The 22,538-nt window shown below is 37.7% G+C and overlaps 1 protein-coding gene across 2 annotated transcripts in view; it reads right to left on the bottom strand.

Moving 5' to 3' along the window:
- mettl16 (methyltransferase 16, N6-methyladenosine) overlaps positions 1–22,538 on the bottom strand; it is a 48,699-nt gene that overhangs the window by 11,032 nt on the left and 15,129 nt on the right. For both annotated transcript variants that reach the window (XM_067450627.1, XM_067450628.1), the window contains exons 3-7: positions 10,836–11,023; positions 7,602–7,742; positions 7,396–7,508; positions 7,113–7,255; positions 132–201 (exon numbers count right to left, since the gene is read on the bottom strand). In XM_067450627.1, the coding sequence (XP_067306728.1) occupies positions 132–201; positions 7,113–7,255; positions 7,396–7,508; positions 7,602–7,742; positions 10,836–11,023 (655 nt within the window). The remainder of the gene's footprint in view (positions 1–131; positions 202–7,112; positions 7,256–7,395; positions 7,509–7,601; positions 7,743–10,835; positions 11,024–22,538) is intronic.

Genomic DNA, 22,538 nt, shown 5'->3' with positions numbered 1-22,538 from the left:
CAATTATTGATTTGAGTTTTTTTTCTTTAACTCTGCCATCTTATCGGTTATGGGACATTTAATTTTAATATCAGTCCATTACGATTTTTTTCTTCTTCAGTATTGCACAAAGTGGTCTAAGAAAAACTCACCCCTTGTTTCCGCAGCTCATCTTTTAAAGGTGCCAGGCTACACTTCTTTCCCAGCATGCAACTGTACCACCTGTAAACAGAAAAAAAGGGCTTGTGAAACCACCAGTCTGGACACCTGATCCATGGGAGCACATCAAATAAACCGCAGGACTCCGAGCCATGGGTTGTATATGGGCTCGCTCTGTGGGAACGGTCAGTTAGGTTACTCTTTTATATTTTTAAGATATGAGGCTCGATGTTTAATTAAAAAGCCCACTTTGACAGGGAGCTTTGATCTTGTGCATGAGACAAAAATCAATGCATATCCACCATTATAAAAAAAGATGAGGCTTCATCAGACAGTGCCCATAGAGAGTAGGAGGATACCAGTCTATGCATAATTGATTGGTACTCAACTCTTAATTTTCTAGTTCTTTTGGTTTCTAAATCGACAGAATCTTGCTTTTAAACACTGAATAATATCTTAAAGATCAACATGAAGCATTCACCCATTGTATGTCTGTAATGTGACATCTATGAATTGAAACAAGATATTTAATGAATAAATGTAGGGCAAGGCTTGATTTTATTAATCAGGAATGGATTGGTTTGTGAAAAGTGTGTGTAATATATCAGAATATAGCCAGATGTAAACAGACTTGTCTTGTTAATTACAGAGGACAGACGGCACCCATTTTTAACGAGCATGTGTGAGCAGAATATGGTGGCTGAAGGTCAAGTTCACTTTCAAGAGCATCTTAATTGTAACATTTATTCTTCAAATCCAACATTTATATTAGAGCCGTAACTTTTATTACATTATCGGCTTTATGTACACTATATACATTACGTCATTTTAAACATTACTGAATGCATTTTGAATGATTATTGTGTAAAAAATAATACAATAAAGGGTGTAGGGTGGATAGAGAAATTAAGTCTAATATCAGTTTATTCTGAACTTTGTCTAAATGACAGGTTTTATTTTTTCTTATTTTGTTTTAATTGGCTAAAAAATGCAATACATGAATAATTACCAATAATTTTACTGTTTTATATATATATATATATACACATACATACATACATACATACATACACACACACACATATATATTTTTTTTTTGCTATATTTTCCTAATGATTTTTTTTATTGGTTTATGTAGGCCTACTACAAACACTTGAGCATTTAGTCATCTTGGATTTTATAAAATGTAAAAAAAAAAAGTAATGGCATGTGCTTTTCAAAGCCACTCTAACATTTACAGGGTTCCCACTCTTTTTCAGCGATCATTTTCCAGGACATTTTTTATTTTACTACAGCGAGAATAAAAGACATGGATCACGCCTAAAGTAATATATTGCTCTCTAAGCATTTAAAAGGCGTACCGTTTATTGCCATGACATACCTATATAATCATTTTTTTCTTATAGTCTTAATCATATATCATGACTAAGGAAGCTCGTTTTCGCCAAAGAATAAAAAATAAAAAAAGTTAATTGCGACTTTTTATATCACTATTATGATTCCCCCCTCCCGCAACTGCAATTTTCGCGCAAAAACTTTTTCACCTCAAACTTTTAGAGTTCATATCTAACAATTCTAAGAAAAGAATTCGCAATTCTGCCTATAACTCACAATTCTGAATTCAAAACTTCATTATTTGTGTAATTTATTGTTATGAAAATACCCAGAGATGGTTTTAAAAACACACATAAAACAAATGCTGTCGCAATCATGTTTTTATTGTCTGCACGTTTCATCAGTCAAAAGGTTTCTTTTTATTCAGCGGCAGCTACAGCTATAGCTGAATGCCTTTTTCCATATAAGGGATTTCCTAGAACATCATAAGTTATTACTTCTATGAGTCAACTTTGGACTTTCTGCACGAGGGTGCCCTTTGGCTTCTAGTATGAATGAAACAGACTTTACATGAAAGTGTTTAGTGCTCCATAATACTTACATTGCCTTGTTTTTCGATAAGAATAAAAAATCAGGTCATGCACAGACTATCTTGTCTCTGAATTTAAATTGAAAGTAAATCTTATTCACAGTCGCCCATGAAAACCTGAAATAAGTGGGAATTTACATTTTTTATGAATTTACATCATAAAATTTTTGGGTAACATTAGCATATTAAACCATATAGTGTGTATGGCCTAGCTGACGTCACAGAAAAGTTAAATAGTTTCAGAGGTGGAACAGCAATTAAAGACAAAATATTTTCTTTAGAAAACGCTCAGATGAATCGTGCACCAAAAGACCTGAATACAAGAACAAATTCTGACTCCATGCTGACTTTAACAACTAACATACAGTTGTGTAAAGACTCTGCTATAGACTGACTTTTGTTGGGCAGAGGTTTTGGGGAATCAAGGGGCAATCTACCACAAGAATGATGGAGCAGATGAACACACATTACACTGCATATGGAGCCTAAGGGGCCTGACAATCGTTTCATTTTGTGTAATGAAATATTAAAGAGCCCTAATATCCACAAATGTTCTCCAAACTGGAGTGGAGGGGGGCTGTGTGGCACCCCGGCACATGGCACGCTCTGCTAATAATGGGGTACTCCAGCAGCTATCAGAGCTTGAAAAGGGGGTGTTTATTCATCCTCTTTAGTTATCAGGCCCTGAGGAGGAAGTAGTAACAATTACAATTTCAATAGCACAGATTGTTTGGCATGAGGAAAAATCAGAGTTGTATTTAGGATGTGAGCAAGACAGGAGGGGCTGGAGGAAGACTGGCAGTAATTACAGATCTGAGGGTCTGGAGAGGAAGAAGCATCTCAGAGGGCCAATCAGAATGCCTGGCTGGCTCTATGGGCACCTGCTGACGCACACACACACTGCTTTTACGACAGTCTGCTTTCATAGTCTGAACCCATGAGAGAGGGAGATGGAATAGCGCCCAGCTTCCCCTGCGGTCACCAGTCAATTCTTAAAGCAAGCAGAAGACGCATAAAACACTCAAAGGTTTAAAACTATATGTGATATCTCATGCAAACAATGACCATTAAAAGACACCATTCAACTTTTCTATGCATACACACGGCCAAGTTCTTCTTGGGGTTCAGCTCATGACATGGTTAATCAGGCCTAATGTTGGTTGCTCTGCCACCCCTCCCCACTCGCTTCACTCCAGCGCTCCACTGACAGTCCTGGCACAGGGGGGCTCGTCGTCTGCCCCAGTCTCACACACAGCTGCTCTCGTCGGGTGGCCCGGATACCGCCTCGGGTAATTATTTACTTTCCCTGTCAATTAATTACGCAAACTCTGTATGACAGATCCATCCCAGGATCCATCTGCCCTGCCCCTTTCATCAGCCTGGCCTCTTCCCCCTCTATTAGCTCTTTCAGTATAAAACACATTCTCTGCAGACCTGGACACACGTGGTTGTTTATTCCTCTCATTTCGCTCATCACAGCTCCTCATGTGTTGACATTGGTGCCAGACTGACATATCAGTCATTTGGCCATTTTGAGAATTAACAGAAGGCCATTTGGGATGATTAACAGATGTCTCATAGTGCATATTTACTGTTTTAAAAATGTTTGAATTAATTTTTAAGAGAATATTGTGTATATTGTGTAATAATTTTGGTAATTTTATATAAAGCTTTTACGTCTGCCATTTTGCACATCGGTGCGCACACTCACATTGAAGCCCTTTGTTTAGTAATGAGGCGTTAAATAACAGCGATAAATGCTATATATATATATATATATATATATATATATATATATATATACACACACACACACACATATATATATATATATATATATATATATATATATATATATATATATATATATCAAGATATTTTTACAAGAAATGGCTCATTGTAATCCCACCAGCTTTTGTGATAATGTTTCAGTGAAATACTAAACTTTCAAAAAGTATTCTAATATTCACAACTTGGTAAAGCCCATTGAGTCAATTTTTGCAAAGACATAAGTGTTGTCACCTTGTCATATGAGCTTCACCTGTGACTAATAATGGATCAATTAGGTCTCAAGTGTGTATAAAAAGAACCCCAGTATGCTAGACCTTCACATCAACTGCAACTAGACCTCTGCAAACATGCCTAAGATTCACCCAGAGACTAAAGTTTTGATTATCAAGAGGCTGAAGACCAGATCCAATGCTGATGTGGCAGACACCTTCAATGTGTCTCAGCGTCAAGTACAGAGGATAAAAAAAAGATTTGAAGAGACTGGAGACGTTTTTGACAAGCCCAGGCCAGGCAGACCCCGCAAGACAACTGCTCGAGAGGACCGTTTGTTGGCTCGAAAATCCAAGGCCAGCCCATTTTCCACTGCAGCAGAGCTCCACGAGACCTGGTCACCTGAAGTCCCTGTGTAAACCAGAACAGTTTGTCAGATTCTGTCTCGAAATGGCCTCCATGGTCGAATCAGTGCCCAGAAGCCAGCACTAAACAAAAGACAATTGAAAACCCGTGTGGCATTTACCAAGGCCCACAGCCTGCTAAAAGGATGGACGCAGGAAAAGTGGCAGAAGGTGGATTTTTCAGATGAATCTTCTGTTGAATTACACCACAGTCGCCGCAAATATTGCAGGAGACCTACTGGAGCCAGAATGGATCCGAGATTCACCCAGAAAACAGTGAAGTTTGGTGGCGGAAAAATCATGGTCTGGGGTTACATCCAGTATGGGGGTGTGCGAGAGATCTGCAGGGTGGAAGGCAACATCAATAGTCTAAAATACCAAGAAATCTTAGCTACCTCTTATATTCCCAACCATAAAAGAGGCCAAATTCTGCAGCATGACGGTGCTCCATTGCATACTTCCATCTCCACATCAAAGTTCCTCAAGGCGAAGAAGATCAAGATGCTCCAGGATTGGCCAGCCCAGTCACCAGACATGAACATCATTGAGCATATGTGGGGTAGGATGAAAGAGGATGCATGGAAGACGAAACCAAAGAATATTGATGAACTCTGGGAGGCATGCAAGACTGCTTGCTTAGCTATTCTTGATGACAATCAATAAATTGTACGAATCCTTGCCAAACCGCATGGATGCAGTCCTTCAAGCTCATGGAAGTCATACAAGATATTAAATTTGGATCTCACAGCACCACAACTTAATTTGCTGACATATTTTTGTATTTGCAGTAAATTTGTTCCATTTCTGTATAGGCGACAAAACTTTTGTCTTGCCAAAATTTGACCTTTCTGTCTTGATTAAATGATAAATATTTTTTCTGTGAAAATTATTTATTTCAGTGCATTAAACATCATTTGGGAGGGTTTTAGCTTTTCATATGAGCTATTTCTAACACCAATTAATTCATTTAAAGTCAGGTTAATATCAGGTATTTCTAGAAAATAGATAAGCGACAAGACTTTTGTCAGGGACTGTATAATATACTGTATAATATATATATATATATATATATATATATATATATATATATACACAGGGTTTTTCCTGGTTCAGAAATGATCTTCGGTGGTGGCTGACCAGACATGGTCATCCACACACATGCATATACGCGCACACATGCGCACACACACACCAACAGTAAAAGTACCTACCCGTGGTGTGATCTATAAGCCCAATACTGACAATAAATGTAAAATAAATGCAATTTTTTTCATTTTGCTGAATTAGATTCTGACCTCATCTAATTTCGATATCTCATTATGTATGATGTCTTGATGTTTGTTTCTTTAGTTCCTTGTTTTTACACAGTTTGCATAGTTTGCCGATTAATTATTTTGGCAACAATTATTAAAAAGTAGCATTAAAAATGTAATAACAGAAAGTCTAATTCTCTACCATGTACAATTTAATAAAACTATTGGCTATCAACAACTAGCATTGTTTTGGTAATTTACTACACATTATCAATATAAATGCTCAAAATAAATACATGAAAATACTGTGGATTATTAAAACTAATTCTTACTAACCCCCTCTTGTTTAATGGGTTAAGCACTCTTGCATCCTCATTTCAGAGGTGTTGTAAGTAAATGATTACACACTGATTCGTGAGTTCAGTGTTGGACAGATCAGTTCATTCAAATGAATCGGTTCAAATGAATCATTAGTTCACGAATCGGACAAAAGCGGACGTGTTATATGTGAACCCAGACGGTTAAAACAACGACAAAGATTTGTCAACACAGAAAACATTACATAGGGATATTTTTCCGTTTATTTGAAAATATGGTTTATGTCAGCTGCGTGTGCAAAACGTCTGTCAAAAGAAGTGCGTTTTTTGAGCACAATTCACATCCAGCAGTAGGCTAATTCAGGGAAATATTGTGCGAACGCGCCACATGGAACATGGAGTCAGTCTTCCGACCTTTTACCATTGTGTCAGTTCTGTTGATTTTGATTGATATGTGCGAGTGAGAATGAGCTCAGATGGTGATCGTTTTAAAGACAGAGAGTGCACGCTCTCTTCTCATTTTCTGTCACTCAGTTAACGTGCACCCTGTCACGTGCATTAGTAATCTACATTAATTTATTAATCACATTAATTCGTCAAATAAGGCTTTGGCGGGACAATAATTTGTTTTGGCGGCCGCCAATTTTTTTTTACACACAAGTAATTAATTGAATTCATTATGTAAAATATTGGTTACTCATTGATTGCCTTCCAAACTAATGAGAGCAGTTTTATTGGACTATACTTAAATAATTTGGGGTGGTGTTTATTTTAATTTTGTGTGTGTGTGTGTTCATATTTTTCTATCCTAGTAGGGACTTTAACCTGAATGCACAATGACTCATGGGACTCGTGGGGACCTAATTTGAGGTCCCTATGAGGAAATTTTTTTTATAAATCATGCAGAATGAGTTTTTTTTTTTTATGTAAAAATGCAGTTTTCTGTGATGAGTAGATTTGAAGGTAGGGTTTGTGTAAGGGCATAGAATAAACAGTTTGTATAGTATAAAAACCATTACGTTTATGGAGAGTCATATGGAGTATGTGTGTGTGTGTATGTATGTGAGAGAGAGACCTCAGCCTTTTCTTTAGTTGCAGACTGTCATGGATGATCCTTTTCACAAACTCTAGCTCTCCACCCTCTGCCATGATCTCAGTGACACCCCCTGTGTTGATGGAGCTGGGCGGAGGTCTGCGAGAGTTTCTCGAATTTACCCCCTGATAGAGGAGACAGAAAAGAGGGGAAGAAGCAGAAGAATGAAGGGATAACAGCTATTATCATGTGCACAATGAGAAATATTGCTGGAGGGGTTTGGGGGCTTAGGTAATATCTGTTGAAACACTGGAGCTGAATGTACCTTTGCTTCTAACTGGTTGGCAAAGAAAGGAGGATTGCACATGCAGAAATCATAGACAATGGACTCTTCCTTTAGCGCATCCATCAGCAGAGTCTTCTGGGGCACCTTTACCACTGCAACACACACATTTATGTGGTTCAGTGGGTTAAATTACATATAAAACTGTCAAGCTCTCTTTCTGCATCACACACAAACCACACTTCTACCTTTAATGAGCTCTGCCAGGTGGTTTTGCTCAACGTTCTTCTTCGCATAATTAAAGCAGATGTCATCCACTTCTGTGGCGAGGAAGAACCAGCCATTCATTGTGGCTCCCAGCAGGGGGTAAATACAGGACGCACCAGTACCTGCACACAGCCAAAACCCATCATATCACAAGCTTAAATACAAATGAAATATGATCTGCCTGAGTGTTTATGTAAACATATTATTCATGTAGTGACAACACTTCAGATCAACAGTGCGATTCAAAGAATTCTGAATACTGTTATCGTATCAATTTCATATATTTTGTATCTAAACTGAGCACAGAATGAGTGAGTCTAGTTAACAGGTTTAAGTATTCAATGTGCAACATATTAGTTAAAGGGTTAGTTCACCCAAAAATTCTCTCATTAATTTCTCTACCTTAATTACATTAATAACTCAAGACCTTTGTTCATCTTCAGAACACAAATCATGATATTTGATGAAATCTGAGAGCTTTCCAACCCCAACCAACCCCCCATAGCAAGCAACGGCATTACCACTTTCAAGGCCCAGAGCGGTAGTAAAGACATCATCATCATCATCATCATTCTCTTCCATGTCATTCTTCTTCGCTGTTCATGTAGTAAACACAGTCCAGCGCTCCCAGGTTCTACGTCAGAACGCCGGCTCAGTGTTGGCCACTGATTGGCCAGCTCCTGCGTCAGCATTACATGCATGCATTGTTGTGCTCATGTGAACAGCATCGGCCAATAATGTGACAGTGATTTGATGTAGAAACCGGAAGTGTTGCACTGCGTTTACTACGTGAAAAGTGTCGGATACTGACAAGGAACAGAAGAAATTGTTAAATAAAGTCATTATTTTTTTTTGTTTGTTTGTTTTTCACACAAAAAGTATTCTTGTCGCTTCATAACATTAATGCTGAACCACTATAGTCACATGGATGGGTGAACTAACCATTACTACATTTTATATGAAAGGAGAAATAAAATGGAAAATGAAGACTCCTAACTGTTTTTCAAGATGTTGATAAAAAATGTAATTAAAAAAATAAAACAATATCAAATAAAGAAATACAATATAAATAAAATTAAGTAAAAAAAATACAATAACATAAGACAAATTTTAATAATAAAAAACATGTGCTAATACCTGGACCATTTTCATATTCACTAGTCAGCTCTACTAGACATGTTGTGATTGGATGTATGCTATATTTTTGCTGCAAAACAGACAACATTCAAGAAAAAACAACAACAATAAAAATAGCCACTCCAAATTAAATGGTTACACAAACATCATTTCAATACTAAATGTTAGGACTCTCAGGTAAGTATTAGCATCATAATATGAAGCACAAGCGACTGCCTGACAGAGTGACGTATGAATATAATGCAGTTAGGCTGCGGCAGGAAAGCTATGGCCATCCATTATCCAGTCAGCAGGCCTTAAAATGGACTGAAATTTAGCAGAACCGAACAAAGATGATCCCCATAAGGTCTGAATAAAAGAGATTTAGGGTTATTCATCATGTGTGTGACACTAACACCGCTAATCTTATCCCAGAGCTGGGAAAGGTCTTCCATCTGCAATCTAAACCACGGAACAGAGCCACAACTATATCACACACAATCTAACGCAATGGCCAAAGACATTCATCTGAATGTGAATGGATGCAACACCAATGCTTTTAGAGGGGGTGAAATAAAGACAACTTTTCAGAGACTTGATTTAAGACTAGACTGTATATAGCAGACAACAGTAAGCTAAAAAGAAACTAAATAAAAACTAAAACTAATGAATCAATATAAGATTATGAATAATAAAAAATTTAATACACAATTTTATATTTATACATATATTTTTTCATTATTCTATTCTTATTTTATTTTATAATAAGTATATACATTAGACACATACATGCACACTTGTATGTTCAAGATTCACATGTATATATGTGTATATATTAGGGATGCAACAATACAGTTAGTCCACGGTTCAATACATACCTCGGTTTTTTACCACGGTTTTCGGTTCGGTTTGGTTTTTTGCTATTCTATTCTAAGGCGACAGGAACAGAAAGAGGTTAAGGACAAAATGTTTTTATTGTAATACTCTTTTCTTTATTTTCCTTAAAAGACTTGAAAACCCTTACTTAAACTTAAAACTTTACTTTAAAAAAACTTGTACACATTCCTAGTGTATTGTATAATATATATATATATATATATATATATATATTTGCAGTGGCAGCTCAGAGATGTACAGTAGCATTTAAGGATGAAATGGAATGAATAAACGTAGGATAAAATTAAAACTACATAGTCTTCAATATACAACATACATTTATTGAAAGCTACTGTATTATTGCTTTATTCCAGAACAGTGAGTGATTTTTTCTTTGTCTATTTTAATACCTCTATAATTTTAGAGGTGAACTTGTCCCTTTAAGGAGAAGAGTTCACAAACACTAGTCTGCGCTACTAAGACCTGGTTCGCATCTCATACAGACTCGCGATTTTACTGTAGACATATCCGACTGTGTTTATATATGTTGTGTTTGACAGTAGGCTATTAGCGCAGTAAGACTACTTAGTCCAGTAATCATGTGTTTGACAGCCGCGCGCGTGATCAGCGCATGCAAAACGCTAATGAAATGTTTAACCAGCAAGTCTTTAAAACACGGCTAAACACCCCTAATTTTAGTGCATATGATTGGATATTTGCTCATATCAGCGTGTAGACTCACAGGCACACTCAAACAGAGCCGAAATAAACTGAGATAAATATTTCAAACGAAGAGAAATAGAAATAATTAATTAAATGCAAAACCGGAAGAAAAAAAAACGCAATTCATAAGTGCGTATTGAACCGTGAATGCCGTACCGAGCGGTTCAATATTATATTGAGTATTGTGGCATCCCTAGTATATATATTATATATACTGAAAGCAACTGAAAACATGGACAGTTGCAAGAGTATTTAAAGAGAAACAGGACAGAAAGTATGAGATGTGATGTGACTGCCAGAACTGTCTTACTCCAGCCTGTGTGTGTGTGTGCGTGTGTGTGTGTGTGTGTGTGTGCGTGTGTGCGTGTGTGTGTGTGTGTGTGTGTGTGTGTGTGTGTGTGTGTAAACCAACAACCAGACCTGCCAAAACCCGTACCACCAGCTTGAGGGACCACAAAGAGCTTTAACAGGATAACATCAGTGAGTCTGAGCTGGCATACCAATGTCAATTCCCCTCCGTGGGTTCCCCTGTCCCCCAATCAGGTCCTCCACCCAGTGGATGTAGTTAAGGCGGAGCGGCACAGTGGGGATAAGCCGTTCCAGGGGGATCTCGATGGTTAGGCCAAAATCCTCTTTCAGCAGAGTGCATGTGAGAGCCCGAACAGCCTCCGGTTCCTTAAAGTTGAGCCTGTGGGAGGGATGAGTTTTAGTGGGGGGTAATAGACAGAAAAGTATAGGGAGGGGTCAGCTAATAGCCACTCTTAAAAACACACCACATAGCCTCTTGTCAATTCATTAGTGCTGAATGAAACCATGCAGTGTAACACAATGAAGCACCAGCTGCCGTTGATTTGCAAATATGTATTAAAGGGTTAGTTCACCAAAAAATGAAATTGATGTCATTAATGACTCACACCTAATGTTGTTCCACACCCGTAAGACCTCTAAAAACATAATCAAAGTAGTCCATATATGACATCAGTTAGTTCATTAGAATCTCTTGAAGCATTGAAAATACATTTTGGTCCAAAAATATATATTTAAAAAAAAAAAAACATTATTTGCGGTTTGAAAACAAATGCTGAAGAGAAGACAATGCTGAATAAAGTCGTAGTTTTTGTTATTTTTGGACCAAAATGTATTTTCCATGCTTCAAGAGATTCTAATTAACTAACTGATGTCACATATGGACTACTCTGATGATGTTTTTATTCCCTTTCTGGACATGGACAGTATAGTGTGCCTATACTTAGATAATAGGGGTGTAACGATATACTTCACGACAGAGTCCTGCAACGGGTCGGGTACCCGCGGGTATCCGCGGGTACCCGCATAAAAGTGGCTAAAACGGGTGGATTATGACATTTATAAAATTCACGGGCGGGGATGCGGGCGGATAATTAACTCTGTGCGGGCGGGTAGTAGCGCGGATGGGCGGATGAAAAATATGTGCAATATTTCTGTGGCAAAGTGAACGCGAGAGCGAGAGAGAGAGAGACCAGGGCGTGATTGTGAATGAGCGTCACCTGCGAGCCACACCGGTCTCGAGTCCTCTGAGGGAGCTCGGAAGCATATAAGGACGAGAGATCACCAGACCTGGATTTGACGTTGAGTTGTGTTTATGTTTTATTATGCGTGTGCGCATGGGAGATGTCCATGAAGGGCTACGTTACTTTCGTTTTGTTTGGTTAAAGTCTTTTAAATGTTCGCCGGTTCCCGCCTCCTTCTTCCCCCATCCAACATATTGTAGGATATTACACTTTCTATGTCCAAATTACCATTACACATACACGCAACAATATACCATTTGACCATCACGTCACCACCACTGCGACATTGAAACTTGTTGATGCCTCTCGTAGCGCAGAAGGAGCGAGCGTTGCAGGAGTAGCAATGGATGAAGTAGAAGTAAAGCTGGTGAGTGGAGTAGCTATATGAAATTGTTGACAATGAGTCTTTAAAGGCACTTTTGCCTGTTTCATTAGCCCATTCATGACGCTGTTGATGTTGAGAGAGGTGTAGGATAAAAAAATAAAGCATTTTAATTTGAATGTTTTAGCGTGTGTGATTTATCGCGGGCACGGGTCGGGTAACGGGCCAAATATTAACGGGTCTGGGCGGGTACGGATTTAATTTTGAAATTTTCACGGGTCACGGGTCGGATCTGGTGCTAAACCTTGCGGGTACGGGCGGGGGCGGGTCTCCAAAAATGGACCCGTGCAGGACTCTGCTTCACGATCTAGAAACTGAACTCACGATACGATATGTATCCCGATATTTTAAGGCAAATTTTTTTTTTGTATTTTTATTATTATTTGTGTTTTATTATCAGGACCCACAAATATTCCCCCATTGCATTATTATACATTATATTCAACATTTTGTATAGTTGTTGTATGATTCTATGTAATAAGATTATTAATGTAATAATGTCACTGAAACTCCTCACTGAAAATTAAAGGAAAAAAAATTCTCTCACGCATTATTCACGCTTTCCATGCAGGCAGCATCTCTCCCCATGCCTGCAATGCCCTGCCTCAACCGCTATTAATGCAGTAAGAATTAACCATCTGAACTGAGGTTTGCGCTTTCACTAAGGAGTGTCGCTTTAAATGCTGTTTGGGCTTTGACTTTGAGGAGTGTTGCTTTAAATAATGTTTGCGCTCTCACTGTGAAGCACCGTTCCAGCAGCGCACGCACTTCAGATGATCAATGCAATCCGTCACAGCTCTAATCAAGAAAGCTCATCAGAATGACCGCTCTTAAACGTTTAGTTCATCCATGAATTGTAATTCTGCATTTCCTCTCATGTTGTTTTCGCGCGTCACGCAATCATTTGAACGTCCGTGTTTACTACACTATGTGCGTTGTGATAAATATATTAATCACATAACGCCCATTATGTCTCTTCACAAGACTTGAAGACTAAAGAATATTTTAATTAGACACTCGATTAGTTATTTTTACATGCCTTTATGACATTCTTTGCATCTTTTAAGTTTGAGAGGAATGGACTTCAAAAATGGAGGGACATAAATCCCCCAGGTTTCATAAAAAATATCTTAATTTGTATTTGGTGGTGAGTACATGATGACCGAGTTTACATTTGTGGTAGCCTACATTTGTTTATTTGTGTTTGGGTGAGTTATACCTTATAAATAGGCCTACTACAGCAAGTCGAGCCAACGATACATATAGTCACATTTTATATCGCGATATACCGTTTAACGATATTGCGGAACGTTTGTTGAACAACATTAGGGTGAGTCATTAATGACATAAATTTCATTTTTGGGTGAACTTACCCTTTAACTCTTTGCCTGCCATGGAGGGAATTTTCCGCAAAATCCATTTTTTCAGTGTAATGTGGTAGGGGGCGCTATTATGAATCTTCTAAAAGAGAACAGAATCTCTAGATCCAAATACACGTGAAGCAGCAGCAGAAACAAGTGATCGAAGATTGCTTGCGCATATGTAAGCTAATGCGATCATCAAACATTCACCAGCATATAAAATCAAAAATCAGGTATAGGACTGTACTTTGGGGGTGTTGATGGACATTCATTGTCTTGACATCTCAAGCTCAATTTAAGACTGAACATTGGTCTGGGGATTGCTCTGTATTTTATACTGAACAAGAGGCACGATCAACGAACATTATTTGAATGACTGTACGTAATTGGATTCAACCAATCAGACCACAAGAGGCAATGACCCATCGCTCTCTAGCCGTCATTGTGTTACACCCACCAAAAGTGAAATTTACATCCAAGTGTTGATATTAGGGCCGGGACTTGATTAAAAAAATGAATCTAATTAGAGGCTTTGTAATTAATTCATCAAAATTAATCGCAATTTAATTGCATATAAATATTTGACCTGAGAACAATGAGAATAATTTTGCACATGTATTTTTAGTATACTATTGAATAATGACTGAATGCATAAGCTTAATCAACAAAATATTGTTTATTTATTTCAGTACAGCAGACCAGTGCAATGTTTGTCATTAAGTGTAGCAAAAGCATATTTGTGATATTTGAGGCTCGATGTGCTGCGGTGATACGCAAATTCCTTATAGCTTGCACACAACCATGCTCTTGTCGACGCTTTCATCCTTTCGTTTTTTAAAACAAAATTTCCCATCCACGGTGCCAAGCAAAGCGGTCTCATCAGCTTCTTCATTCATGTTCACTATGGTTTGTTGTTGTCGTGACTCGTGAACATACACCGTAAAAAGACTGTGAACGCTAGTTGGTGTTCCAGTAGAATCGATCTGTCGAAACTCATTCATTAAAAAACGTTCTGTCGTGCAAAAATAGGTGATTAAAATTATGTTATTTATTTTTTTGCGTAATTAATATTAATTAATGTGTTAAAGTCCCGTAATTAATTAATCTTAATTAACGCGTGGCTCTGTTCTTTCTTTTATAATATTGTATGTTCAGATATTCATACAACAAAATATTCTGAGGGAAGATCAAGTGGAGACTGGCAGCTTTTTAAAAGTTAATAAATGTAAGAAATGCCTTCATAACACAGATCTGAATCTTAGCTCTGCATCAAAAACGTTCCATCACTTATAGTTTCCATTACAAAACAAAAAACCTGTTCAAATACTCCACTGTAACAGGCCATATTTCTAACCTTGAGATCAGGATTAGACATACAATAACATCATACATGCAAAAAAGATGAGTATTGGACAAATATTTCTAGCCTGGCTTAGGAATCATGTAACAGCTTTTCACCTTATATGGTTGTTGAAAGTAAAAATGCTACGAAATGCACATAATATTTTGTGAGAAAGTGACATGCTAGCGCAAAAGGCACAATTTTTGGAATCAGCATTCCAACATTAGGGAAAAAAGTATTGGATTTCATTGATTTTCATGCTATCATCACCAAGTATAGTAATTTTCTCTCTAAATACTTATTGTACATCTCAAAGCATTCAGCGGTGGTAATGTCACATTTCTGCGGTTATGAAAGCGAGTAAGGTGAGACAGGTGTAATTAGGGTGCTTTCGTACGTTCACACCTCTATAGATGTAATTAAACGCTCCATGCGACAGTCCATGTCTGGCACCTCTGAAGAGAAGCAAGATGTGCGTGTGAGCCGTGCGGCTATGATGCTGTGGCAAAGAACCATGGTGTGTGAAATGCTATTTTGCAGAGCCTTTAAAAACACCTGCACCCCACCCTAAGCATTACAGCTCTCATCACAAAAGGGCTGTGCAATATTAAGGAGTAACTGAGTAATGGCTGTACTGGACTAAAGGAGATCTGCAAGCATTACCAAATTAGAAAGAAAGTGCTTCAGCCTTAAAAGAGCCTGATGATTGTGATATTACATTTGGCATAAATATCTTAATGATGGAAAATGTCACAATGTACAAGAAAAAGGGATTAAGAATAGCTTTTTGATTATTCATTGGGATATATGTCAGATTGGTGGTAGGCCAGAGGAAGATGGCAGAGAAGGATGTTTGTTGTCTGTTTATAGGTAGAGGATAAAACACAGTCTGTCTGTAATATGACACTTAGGTTTAAAGCTTATAAGATGAGTGGTACATCCTAAAACTACTGACAGCTTGTCAGCATTGGCTGATAACTTTGGCTATAAAGTCAACAACTGTTATAAATCCTATTAAAGGATATACCTATAATGCTGTGGTCAAAAAAGTCTGGAGATTCATTTAAAATGGCCAGTGCTTGCACGGAGAAGGCTCAGAGATGTGGTAATATTCGTTTTGATGATGGGGTAGTTATGCAATCCATCTCAGCGTGTGCTGCATGCATGCGCTATAAACTTGAAATTGGAGACATTTGGGTTCAGCATAGAGACAGTAGTGACTTCATGTAGAGACAGCATCGAACTGCTCTATATAATACTATAGTTTTTAGCATGCCATTTGTTTTCTCCTCATAAATGGCTTATATTCCAGAGGATCACCACTGAATACTGGAATCTTCCTTGTAGAAAGTGATTCTCGTTTCTCCTAGGTCACAAATACATCAGCCAGATTGCTTTGTATTAGCAGGATCGGACCAAGTTCGATACTAGTAATGTTAGTATTTTTTTTTAGCTGTACTTTGCTGGTTATCTATCTTCTGCTGACCAGTTTGTGTCATGAATGTAGTTGCTGTTTGATTAGAAGCAAGTTTTAAAGCACTTTGAGTTCCATGGACAATCATTTGCAGTGATGTTTTTGGAATTGTTCCAATCCTTTTGAAATGTAAAAGATGGTTCAGAATCAATGAGCAAATAATTTTTTTCTTCCAAATCCTTTTCTCGGTACTCGTTCATAGCATTTCTTATTTCGAGATGTGTGGGAGTAAACTTGCTTCAGGAGCAATGAAATTAATTTAAAATTGCTAGTGCGTACAAGGAGAAGGCTCTGAGATGGGGAAATACTTGTTCTGATGATGGGAAAAAGCATTATATAGTTATGTAATATATATTGGAGTGTGCTGCAATGCACAAGATCTGGCTAATACGGCAGAGCTAAATTTACCATTCAACCTAAAAAAAGTATTGTCTTTAGGCTTCCTTTCAAGCCAAGGGAAAAAGGAAATCTACAGTCTGTGAAATTCTGGAATGTACTCAAAAAAGGCCAGACTTTACTGACTTGGTAGCTTTCATTGAAAAACAAGTAAAGATTCTTTTAGAGTTAGTCTTTGGAGAGATTCAAGATCCTAAAACAAATTCAAATGTCAGAAAGACAACATCCATCGTCACACAAGTCTACTAGTAGGAAAAGTTGTTACCATTGTTACTCCCATTGCAGGATCAAAAGAAAACAGCCAATAAAAGGAAAATCATTATGATGTATTATAAACTTAGTTTATTTTGCTCCTATGACCATGCAATGGATTCTTGTGTCAAAATGGCAAAAATATCACAGCAGGTTAAGACTTGACAACAAATGGTCTTTGTTCTGCTTGCCTCAAAAAAGAGCATCTAACAAAAGCTGGCAAAAAGCATCTTGCCTGCCATATATGCTTTAAGAAACATCCTATGGTGTTGCACATCAGAAACATTTGAGGTTAATTTAATTCACAAGCTGGTGCATGAGGACAATACTACAAAAGTTACCATCAGAACCATCAGGCCTATTATTATGGCTGTGATATCTACAGAGCATAGAGAGCACAGCTGATTATAAACTTGCAATCATACCAGTAAAAGTGAAAGCCTCCAAGGGTAGTAGAGTGTTTCAGACATATGCGTTTTAGACCCTGGAAACTCAGCCCCATTCTGCATGGAGAGAGGTTAATGAGACAGCTGAATATAGCTGGCAAACGCTCAGAACAATGGGGCAGGAGAAGCCCATAAAAACCTTTAGGATGGGTGACTTAGAAGTACGTGGACTGGATAGCAACTAGCTACTTCATAGAATTGCCCTGAAACTTTCACACAAAGCTCAATTTCTGTTGGACAGGAGAATATATGAAATGAATTAATTTCTTTAGAAGCAGTACAAATTAGGACTTCTCAAAACAAGCTTACGACGAGAAACATGAACTTTCCTTTGAGGAGAAGATTCCTGGAAATTGTGAACCACATGAGAAACGGGATGGCTATTACCAGATAAAGCCTACTTTTCATAGATCCAATCTCAACCTACCTGACAACAAAAGGATAGCAGAGCCTTGAGTACAGTGCAGCCAGAAAGTATTCACAGCGCTTCACTTTTCCCACATTTTGTTGTTACAGCCTTATTCCAAAATGGATTAAATTTATTCCCCCCCCCTCAATTCTACAAACAATACAACGTGAAAGAAGAAGTTTGTTAAAAAAAAAAAACCTTGTACATAAGTATTCACAGCCTTGGGGTCGATACTTTTGCTGAAGCCCCTTTGGCACCAATTACAGCCTCAAGTCTTATTGAGTATGATGCTACAAGCTTGGCACATCTATTTTTGGGCAGTTTCTTTCATTCTTCTTTGCAGGACCTCTTAAGCTCCATCAGGTTGGATGAGGAGCGTTGGTGCACAGCCATTTTCAGATCTCTCCAGAGATGTTCAATCGGGTTCAAGTCCGGACTCTGGCTGGGCCCCTCAAGGACATTCCCAGTTGTCCAATAGCTTCTCCTTTGTTATCTTGGCTGTGTACTTAGGTTCGTTGTCCTGTTCGAAGATGAACTTTTGCATAGAGTTCCATAGGGCTCTAGAGCAGGTTTTCTTCAAGGATGTCTCTGTACATTGCTGCATTATTTTTTTCCTCGATCCTGACTAATCTCCCAGTTCAGCTGCCCACAGCATGATGCTGGCACCACCATTCTTCACTGTAGGGATGGTATTGGCCAGGTGAAGAGTGGTGACTGGTTTCCTCCAGGCATGCCGCTTGCCATTCAATCTTTGTTTCATCAGGCCAGAGAATTTTGTTCCTCATGCTCTGAGAGACCTTCAGGTGCCCTTTGACAAACTCCAGGCAGCCTTTTACTGAGGGGTGGCAAATGTGAAAAAGGAGTATTCTTTTTTTGTATTCTTCAAATTCACAGTACTCATTAAAGAGTTTTACTTCCCAAGAAAAAAACTACCCATGTGATCTTTTACTTCGGGCAAGATTCTGAAGTGTGCATCTGATGGACACTTTACTATCCCACGAGGCCACAGGAGAGGATTTGTGAATAGCAGTGAAGCGACGTAACTGATGCTGGCAGGTCACATGATTACGTCAACATGGCAAATGTAGTAGGTCTGCATGCATACTACACACAACCCTACTATATAAAACATACTTTCTTCAGCGGTTGTGAAATAATTTCTTATTCAAAATAAGTTAGGGATGTCACGTGACCCAATAAATTCGGTACCAAGTCGCTAACATTTTACAATCCTGAGTCCTGACGGTACTTGTTTTTCTATAGTACTGGAAGCACAGATGGTACCGAACATTTATGCACTATAGCATATAGGTTGAACCCAAACAGATTATCAGAGAAAATCAGAAATCATGTAATATGTAATTTCACAAACAGTGTTAGTGATTCAGTGTTAGTGATAATTGAACGACAAAAGAAGAGCTTTAATAAGGATTATCTATATTTAACTTAGTTATGACTATTCAGAGTTATTTTATGTCTGATTATTCACATTCTGTGGTAATTTTACTTAAAAACTACTGTTAGACCTACCTGAAAAAAATATACAGCATTGTTTAATTTCTATCCGTATTTTGTATTTACTACTGCTTCTTATGTGTTTATTCATTTTGTTTTATTATTGGCTATTGCAACAAGTAAACTTATAAAAACACAAATCATTTTAAAAAAGTTTTTGTTTTTTTTGGTATCAAGCATCGTGTACTTTTGGTGGTATCGGTCTTCAGGTACCCTTTGGAGTCACACGTCTATTGATCTCGTTTAGACAGTAACTCACTAAAGTGTACATGAGTAATATCCCAAAATATATATATATTTTTTTAAACAGTTTGCTTTTGTAATACATTTTAAAAATGTAATTTTAATGTATTCCTGTGATGGCAACGCTGAAATTTATTTAATCAATCACATGATCTTTCAGAAAACATTATAAAATGCTCATAAGGTACGAAGATTTTATCTTTCTCTTAAGAAAGATGAAATCAAATTTTATATAAATTGAATGTGTCCCTGCTAAATAAGAGTATGGATTTCTTTAAAGAGCTGATTTAAAAAAAAAACTGACTTGCAGAAAATGTTATCCAATAAAATAAAACAAACAGAATAAATGGTTCAAAAAAAAAAAAAAAGCATTTTAACTAGTGGTCTTTTTACCATATTTTGTGGTCCACTGTACGTTTAGCAACACTGGTCATTAGCCATTCACTTCTTTGAATATCAGCATCAGCCATTAAAGAACATCAGTGGACTAATTAAAAGCCTATAACATTTCAAACATTTTGTTGAAATCATTTATTCCAACACAAGAGAGGAAACATTTGTCATGTGAAAAATCCAATACACTTCTAACCTTATAATTTATTAACACATTAGCCTTAATTAATCCAATTTTTCAATCCAGCCATTAATCTTGAAAACGTGACCTTGGGAATTAAATATGAATATGGATATCATAGAAGGTTTCCATGGCTACCACTTAACAGGATTAACTACAATAATAAAGCCTTCATGAAGCACAAATGTTGACAGTAAATGAAAAAAAGCTCTGTAAAGAAACTGGTGTGGACTTTACAAAAAGGGCCAGATATGACATACTGAAGAGCTATCAGATCATCTGGTCCTCACAGAATGTGTAAATAATTCGGTGTAACTGTGGCTGACCTTGCATCCGTCAGGTCGTAATCAGTGTGCAGAGGACGAGGCAGCGAGAGCCGTTAACGTGCTCTATTTTTAGCCTCCATGTGAATCGCTCAGCTCACAGAATGAGCACCAAGTGCCGCAGCCCAGCCGTCTCCACAGTAAACGCTATAGCGCATGTGAGGAGCTCACCCACCCCACAGCGGAGTGTGTGTTAGTAGAACACAAGCAGTGTGGATGTGTGTTAGTGTGTGAGAGGACGATGACGATGCTGACGTGAGCTGGGTGTGTATATGGGCAGAATAGCTACAGGACGAGAAACTAAGAAACTGCAACCCTCTTACTCAAGGACACAAACTGGAATAAACGATGAAAAACACATTGTAAGCTGCAATAGGATGATTTAGCAGATCGATTCAGAAAGAGATATTGCAGATATAACAAATATTGAAGTCATGCTAAAGGAGGTTCATATCAAAAGGGGTGCAAACCAAAAATTGCACATTTTACTACTATGCTGGGTTGCCATTTGATGTGCAAATGATGTGAAATCCGAGTCCCAAAGCAAAAACATTGTTCTAAAAAATCATACTAATCCAACAGCGCAGCATGGGTCTACCCATCAGCATCATGAGCAACACAAGGTCACCTCTAGAGCTTTTAATCCCCCAAACTCAAACGCTTCCAAACCCAACAATTAGCAAGCAAAGCATGGATGCTGAACACAATCCAGTTTTTTGTTGCAATCTTTGAGAACAAAAAAAAAAATAGCGTGCTATTTTAATAAGATAATGGAGAACTGAGTGGTCTTATGAGGATTGACGTTCCACCAACTCTCATGTTTTCTTTAGTTTTGTCAGCATGCCAAATCTCCAGTCGACCAGGATCTCGTTTGAACTTCACACTGCAGTAGACACAAGCATGGCGAATATCCTAGGGATGTTCACCACAGAGATTTGAGATTACAGCTACGGTTTATTAAATTTTGAAAGTAGAAACTAAAAGCAATCTGCAGTCACATCATTTAAAATGAATTCTGCCATTATTTATGGTGACCAGGGGCTGTCAAACTACAAAATGGCTCCAAAAGCCTATAAGAGCATCATAAACGTGGTCCATGCACTTATGAAAACATTTCTGAAGCCATACAATAGTTTTGTCCTCTACTACCGCCGCAAGGGATTTTTTTCCGCTTTAAAAAAAATAATAATAATTTGAATATTAATTTTTACCTTCGAAATTCGTTTTTAAAAAACTATTCAAATATATATTCGAATTTAGAATATTCGTTGACAGCCCTAGAAGCCATATCTAAACATAATCCAGAAGCGCAGGCATTTTCTCTGGGCCAGGGCTTATTTAAAATGGACTGTGGCAAATTGGAAAACTGTTGTGTGGTCAGATGAATCAAAATTGGAAGTTCTTTTGGCCAGCCTGCAGTCCAGACATTTCACCCATCGAAAACATTTGGCGCATCATAAAGAGGAAGATGCTACAAGGATGACCTATGGACCCTTGAGCAACTAGAACCCTGTATTAGACAAGAACGGGACAACATTCCTATTCCTAAACTTGAGCAACTTGTCTCCTTAGTTCCTAGACGTTTGCAGAGTGTTATAAAAAGAAGAGGGGATGCCACACACTTGTAAACATGGCCTTGTCCCAACATTTTTGAGATGTGTTGATGCCATGAAATTTAAAATCAACTTATTTTTCCCTTGAATTTTTTTTTTGTTCAAACATTTTATATGTCATCTATGTTGTATTCTGAATAAAATATTGAAATTTGAAACTTCCACATCATTGCGTTCTGTTTTTATTCACAAACTGTACAGTGTCACAATTTTTTTGGAATCGGGTTTGTAGAATGAAATATAATAAGGTTTGTAACCACATGAGAATGAGTCAGTTATGACAGAATTTAAATTTTTGGCTATTCTATTCCTAAGTCAAGCCT

This window comes from Pseudorasbora parva, chromosome 8 (genome assembly GCF_024679245.1).
Source record: "Pseudorasbora parva isolate DD20220531a chromosome 8, ASM2467924v1, whole genome shotgun sequence".
NCBI classification, from domain to species: domain Eukaryota; kingdom Metazoa; phylum Chordata; class Actinopteri; order Cypriniformes; family Gobionidae; genus Pseudorasbora; species Pseudorasbora parva.
Note: the sequence above shows the minus strand (reverse complement) of the source record. Positions and strands in the feature narration are given on the sequence as shown.